Genomic DNA, 7,461 nt, shown 5'->3' on the forward strand with positions numbered 1-7,461 from the left:
AGTAGAGAAAATCTGTTGAATGTTTAAAAGAATCAGTAGTGTTTAGCTGAATATATGTGTTTTATAAATCAATAAAATCATTTAGGTTGAGTCTGCAAAGTGTTTGACAACTGATGAATCATTTCTTACAACTAGAAGCTTTTCTGTTTGTTTGTTTGTTTTTTTTAAAAAAAAGCCTGATAAAATCTAAGCTGAGAAACACAGCTCTTAAAGGAAATCAGTTATTTCTACACAGTAGCAGAGACAAAATCAAGTACTTTTAAAATTGCCTATGCAACCTTGCATAAACAGCAATAGAAAAATTGCCTCTGAGTACTTGTTTGCACTGAGTCACTTCCTAGCTGTTAAGTAACACGATTCACTGACTTGTTTCCTGTGTGTAATGAATTTTTCTCTCTCCAGAGATTTGCCTCTTGACCAAGGGCCGTCGGACTGCCAGTGTTCGAGCAGACACATACTGTCGCCTCTATTCCCTCTCAGTGGACAACTTCAACGAGGTTCTGGAAGAGTATCCCATGATGAGAAGGGCCTTTGAAACAGTGGCAATTGATAGACTTGACAGGATAGGTATCACAGTTTTTTCCATCTTTCATATTCTTAAAATCTATCTAGCATTTCTACCTTAAATTGAAGGATAAAGTATCCAGATTAAACCTTTGTTACAGATGTCATTTCTGTTACACAGTAATAAATGTTCTGATGTTCTATGTATAAATAAGACATGTCCAGGAAAGTAGTTCTGCAAGCTCTCTTTCAAATAACAATATACTATGAATTTTAGAGAGCCCTGGTGCTTCTGTGAGAATTATTTTGAATAGTTTAATTATCATTAGTATGACTTCTTAAGCCTATATATTTCTTTTGCTACCCTCAGCAATTCAAGGTGTTTATCCAGTTTAGTGAGACATAAATGACATTTTCCTACATAAATAGTTTAGAGATAGCACCTATAATGATGAGAAGAGCTGAAGTCTCTCTCTGCTCTCAAAACCTGTGTCTATTGAAGTGAGCTAATCCTTTGCAGCAGGGCTCTCATTTTCCTCACAACATGGGCACTGTTAGCATTGATGACTGCACACTGACATTGCTCAGATCTGCTTGCAATCACAAAAGCAGGCCAAGGATATCCAAATGGAAAGCAGAATGATATGGCAGATTATCAAAATAAGTGTGTTGCTGTTGTGCAACTAGCCGTTCTGGACCTCTCTAGTAGGATATGTTAGATAAAATGTATGGCTTTAGGTAGAGAGAAATGCACTCTGATCGTCTTTACTGACACTGATTTTAAAATGCAACTATTCATAAAATATCTTTTTCCTATTTTTGATGTTGTTTCCTTCACTTGACAAGAAAATTCCAGTGTAAGAATTTCCCCATATACATATAAGTCTTCAGTTTCTTCAAAGGGAATACAGAAAGACTTGGAGAGCATTGCCATCATGCTGTCTATTCTAAGCTGAAATGTGATTTGGATGAAAACATATTTGTGTTATCTGTGTTACAGCAGGAATAAAGAAATGAAATGCACATATATGTTTATAATATTGAAGATGTCTATTTTATTATTTTGGATTATGATTACTTAGTATATTAATTTATCTTACTGAGAATTTTCAAACTTAACAATTTGTCTTCCAAAGAGATCTTTGGAAGTGCAGTCCAACTCCTAAGTAATACGTGCCTAAGTAATGCTGGTATTAAAGGGCAGTCTGCTCTTGTAGCAGTAATCCAGTCTGAAGTGCTATGTTTACAATACAAAATCTACACAGCACAAAAGATAAAATGCAGACTGCCTTCTCTAAAACAGAGACAACTCAGTGCAGTTGTATGCCTCTGAATCTGATGACAGAAAATTGAGAGAGCATCAAACAAACATCAGGATAATAGAGGAGATCAGTGTGCTCTTTGAGTAAGCAGGTATTGCATTAGCAGTGAACTCGTATTAGTTCATACATGTAAGAAAAGATGATTTCATACATGCTAATGGTCAATGATTACTAATGTCTAATAATTAGTTCCAGGGAATGTACTAAAAGGCAGATGTATTTATAACTTATGTAACAATTAAGTGGAAATTGGGACAGTTTTGCAATCAGAAAGGTATGCAGAGCTCAGTGACTTTTTCCATCCCAACGTTCAGTAGATTACTGTGGTTACATTTTCACAGTAATTGTAATAATGGCAATGCACTGCAAGTGAAGGGGTAAGGATAGTTCAGGTGTCTGAACATGGTGTGTTATTATAGCATGCAGTTCTGGAACAGAATGAGGGAGAGCAGACTGTGAGTGAAGGCCACAGGCAATTACAGTGCTTTGGTTCCATCAGTGATGGAACCAAAGTGTAAAGTCATCGTGTCAAGCTGGCTAAGTATTTTGTTTGTCTGTGCAGGGAAGAAGAACTCCATCCTCCTGCAGAAGTTCCAGAAGGACCTCAACACAGGGGTGTTCAACAACCAGGAGAATGAGATCCTGAAGCAAATTGTCAAGCATGACAGGGAGATGGTACAGACCATCGCCCCGGTGAGCTTGCAGCAGATGCCTGCGCTGAACTCCAGCAGCTCCACCACCTCCTCGTCGCGCGTCAGGACGCAGTCCCCTCCTGTTTACACCGCTGGCAGCCTGCATTCCCCCTCACCCAGCACGCAGACACCCCAGCAAGCCGTTATCCTCTCTCCCTGCTCCTACACCACTGCCGTCTGCAGCCCACCAGTACAGAGCCCCCTGGCCGGCCGAACTTTCCAGTATGCCTCACCCACAGCCTCGCAGCTCTCTCTCATGCAGCAGCAGCCTCAGGCGCCCCAGCTGCCACCAGGCACTGCACCCAAGAATGAGGTCCACAAGAGCACCCAGGCCCTCCACAACACCAACCTGAGCCGAGAGGTGCGGCCCCTCTCTGCCTCGCAGCCCTCCCTGCCTCACGAGATCTCCACCCTGATCGCCAGGCCTCACCCCACCGTGGGGGAGTCCCTGGCCTCCCTTCCACAGCCGGCCCCCGGTGCCAGTGCACCTCCAGCCAGCCGGGCCACCGTCCCGCAGCGGGTCTCTCTCTTTCGACAGATGTCCTCGGGAGCCATCCCCCCAAACCGGGGGGCCGCGCCACCCGCAGCCTCCCTGCCAAGGGATTCTTCTGCAGTCTTAAGCACAGAGCCCGAGGGAGACAAGCCACGGTTCGCGTCAAACTTATGATCCCTGGTGACTGCGAGAAGCAGACTTGCGACAAACTGAGAGCGGTCCCAGGAACTGTTTTAGCCTGTTTCCTCATGTACCCCAGCAGTCTACTATGAGAAAAATACTTTAGACAGCTTTGCCCTACATAACGAATGTAACATTTATATATATATATATATATTATATATATATATATCCAAAAAAAGAGATTAAGAAAACTTGTTTGAATTCATGCCTTCCTTTCTTGCAACCATTAAAGAAATCTAAATTCACCTGTAAAATTATTTATTTTTAATGTGTAAACTTCAAAACCAATCTAACATATTTCTCTGTTCATGAAATTTCTTGTTTCCATGGGAAAAATGTCAACATAGTAACAAACTTCAAACAAGTATAAAACAAATAACCTAACTATTAGGTAGCACTGGCTGAGTGGTATTCTGAAACTATCATTATTCCATTTGTTCACACTTACTGTTAATAATTTCCCGTGTAGAGTTCAGTTGTTGTTTCCCATCGCGTCTCCCATTTTAGCGCTTTCCATTCAGAATTAGATTGACAAACTAAGGCAGACACTAGCGCTCCTCTGGATAGGTTGTAGCCTCACACCATGTCAACCCTTCTGTTGTTTCAGAAAACTGGGTGGATTTCCTTCTTCACATTGCAAAAGACTTTTACAAAGACTATTGCCATTGTAAATACCTTTTTAGACCCAAACAACAATAGCTGCTGTGTGGTGTACCATTGCAAGGTCTTTGTTTAGGAATTTAGGTTCAACTCTTCACTTCAAAATTTACTGTTTTAAAATTTGTTAAAGCTAAGTGCAACACAACTGTTGAATTGTAATGCAATGGCTTAAAACCTACAATGTTACTTTTACATGCAATGTTTTATGCAAAATTGTACGCTTGATCCTGCAAATCGCTTGTACTTCACCAGTACCATCACTTTTCTTCTCCTTGCCCTAAATAGCATCCCAAAATATTCCATGCATGCTTTGGAAAAAAAAAAAAAAAAAAAAAAAAAGACAATAAAAATAGGTTCAGTCAGCTATTGTAGGAAAAGGCTTTATGGTATCTTAGAAAATAATAACCATTCGTTGATTGTGTCTACCTTAAAATTCCTATAATGCTGACTTTGAATCTCTGGTTTAAGTCTAGAAGTGAGATTTTTCATTTAAATAATTATTTGTAAACCACAGCTTGATTTAGGCTTTCAGGTGCTTTTTGTGTCTTCACTGTAGTTTTGTAGTTGACTGTGGTGTTAATTTTAAAAAAATAAATATAATATAGCATCAGGTCTGTCTGGAAATGCACGATTTGCTCTTTGTATATTGTAATTAAATGGATAGTATATCCTAAGGCATGTAGTGTCAAACATAGCCCATAGGTACAAGGTTTATTATTTTTTATGTCTTCAAAACAGAAAGGAGATGGTAACAGAAAGCAGGGTTAAAGCATACTGTTTTGTGAATGTTTTGTTTTGTTTGCTCAAATCTTCATGTTATCTTATCCACAAAAAAAAGTTATTTCATAATCATTTGTGCCTGATTTACACACATTAAATAGAGATTTAAATTACGTGTCATATTTTAACTCATTGAATAACAGCATTATGGATATGATGCAAGCATACGTTTTGATCCTTAAAACTCAGCTGACCCATGTTAAGGATGTGAATGGAAAGGAATTCTTCTTTTCCCATTAATGCTGAGTTTAACAGTGCATGGAAAAATTAAATAACATCACAAACTACGTAATGCAGTGAATCCAGATGTACTTGAGAGCCAAGTAAATACTCTAAAGCTAACAGAGCTTGAACCCATGCTGCCTGTTAAGCCTTTTACAAAAATGGTACATCAAATAAAATTTAAAACATATGTATTTTTCCAGTTTCTGCTGACTCCCACTCACCAGTAAAAACAATGTAACTAACCCATTAACATGCTGCTGCCATTAATCAAGTGGCCCAGAGTAGTCTATGAGGAAGCGATCGTTTAAACGTGTTTGGAACAGTATGGATACGCTGCAAGACCATTTATTTCTCAGTACAATACCCCCGATATTATTTTAATGCTAACAAATTCTGTCAAGTAAGATCATATCCTGATCTTTCAAACTCTTTAAGGTTTACATTTAATAGGAGAAATGGGGTTATTAGCAAAATATTTTTATATATATTTTTATTTTATTTTAAGCACTATGAAGAAATATTAATTCACATGGTCTTTCAGTGAAACCATAAATAATTTTTAATGACTTTGTAATAGAGTGGACAATATCTAGGCTTTGTATGTTAATTCAAAAATAAATGGTACAGGGTATAAAATTATATACGTATATATATAATGTATGTATGAATGTATATATATTTAGATTAAGAACCAAATGACTCACATTCCTGTAATATAAAGGTCCATTGCTAGTTTCCAAACTGACCTATTTTGTCTGTACATAAGTAAGCCCATAAGTATGAAATCTTACATCTGTACAGGATGAAATGTATTAATGAAAAAGGTTGGATCTTACTGCTGCTGAGAAGACTATAGATCTGATTCTTACAATAACTATCATTGGGGATGAATTAGATATTTTTTCTTTTGTCTTTGCTCAAAGCCATAAATAAATATATAAAAAAGATTATTAATAAATTGAAGAAAATTTAAAAAATAAAACCATGAATATTTCCTTTTGTCCTGATATGTTTATAACTTGGCAAGTTTTGCTTTATCATGGAAGAATTTATAACTTAGCAGGTTTTTCTTTACCATGAAGGAATTACTTGCTTTTCCCATTTCTCTGTTCTTAGCCTCAGAATTGATGTGCACCAAGTACGTGAAGGTGGGGAAAAAATGAGTAATTTTTTATGTAGATTAATACTAGAAATGTGAAGACATACATGATGTACTCAGTCAATTCCTAAGCAGTATTGCCTTCGTAGATTAGAGGAAATAATTGTGCTAAAAAGCATTATCTGCACAGTAGTATTGTTTGAGCAATGACCAATAAACTGTAACATTTCTTCACTTATAATTAATAAACTGAGTAAACTCAAGCTTACTTGTATATAAAATTGAAACTACATCAGTGGAGAATCCCAAGTTATTAGCATAACTTACAAAAACTGTACTCTATCATACTTTCACTTTTCACTTTTATCTTACTATCTATGCCAGTGCTAAATAATACAGCTTTGCTTTTTTGTATAAAACTTAGGATTTCGACGGGTGATTTGTGTAGAAGTATTGTTCATTAATTACACTGTAGATGATTGTAGATGAACAAAAAAAAACCATTTAAGACAGTAGATTTTTGTGTAGTAACTTCAGTAGGATGAGTCTAATGTTGAGTTGAATTACTGTGCTTTTTTAAGCAAGTATGAATAGTTGCATTTTCAAATTGCACCCTAAAGACAATGATTATAATAGCATTTAGTTAATTTTTGTTTTGCTTTACAAAGATTTAATTTTTGTCGAATTGTAGTCAATGAAAAAAGACCGGCATTTCCACAAATACTAGCGTTAGAGTAGAAGCTTGTTGGCTGGCAGCAAAATTCTGTTTGGAAATTATAGTTCTGACCTTCAGAAAGCAATGTAGTACATTCTGAGATGTTATAAGAACTGGGTGCATGCAGTTTATTTATGTATTAAATTTGGCCTTCTCTTTTTTTTTTTTTTTAATTGGGAGTATTAATACAGTATTACTGCCTTAGAACATATCCTCTGACACATACATGTGAAATTTTAATCCGCACATTTCTACTGGCAATGGGTACCCTGTACTCCTTTGCATACCTAACGATTTGAATCACTCATTTGATTGGTGTGGTGTGTCATATAGATGATCAGGTGGCATAACTTCTGGTCCATGGTAATATTTCCATCACCTCTGTAATCACAGACAATATGTTAAGAACTTATGGTAATACTGAATTTTCAGGTCAAGGTATTGGAACATCGGAAAGTGAAACACGGTGGTAAGGGACAAGCACGTTGTCCACCTAAATGAAGTAAATTTAAATCTTCCCCTGTGCGTTGTGTGTGTATTTGCAAAACTTCCACATGTACATATATCTCCTTTAAAACGCATAGTTTGTCTTTTTTTGTTGTAGGATGTATGCAGTCACTTAGATGGCCCCTGACTTACAAATGCAAAGACTCAAGAACACATTTGCACTGAGATTAAACTTCCCTCCACGCTTGGAACTGTTACACATTTATGTTACACATACATGTTCTTTGGTCAGCTTTCAGAAGCCACATTTCTTACTGTCTTTCAATTATATGTCAGATTTG

The 7,461-nt window shown here is 37.0% G+C and overlaps 1 protein-coding gene across 1 annotated transcript in view; it reads left to right on the top strand.

Moving 5' to 3' along the window:
• HCN1 (hyperpolarization activated cyclic nucleotide gated potassium channel 1) overlaps positions 1 to 6,156 on the top strand; it is a 192,024-nt gene extending 185,868 nt beyond the window's left edge. Inside the window, exons 7-8 of the mRNA XM_052670119.1 lie at positions 403 to 567; positions 2,389 to 6,156. Coding sequence (XP_052526079.1) covers positions 403 to 567; positions 2,389 to 3,185 — 962 coding nt within the window. The 3' untranslated portion in view covers positions 3,186 to 6,156. The remainder of the gene's footprint in view (positions 1 to 402; positions 568 to 2,388) is intronic.
• The last annotated feature ends 1,305 nt before the right edge of the window (positions 6,157 to 7,461 follow it).

Source organism: Tympanuchus pallidicinctus, unplaced genomic scaffold (assembly GCF_026119805.1).
Source record: "Tympanuchus pallidicinctus isolate F22 unplaced genomic scaffold, pur_lepc_1.0 scaffold9, whole genome shotgun sequence".
Classification (NCBI taxonomy): Eukaryota; Metazoa; Chordata; class Aves; order Galliformes; family Phasianidae; genus Tympanuchus; species Tympanuchus pallidicinctus.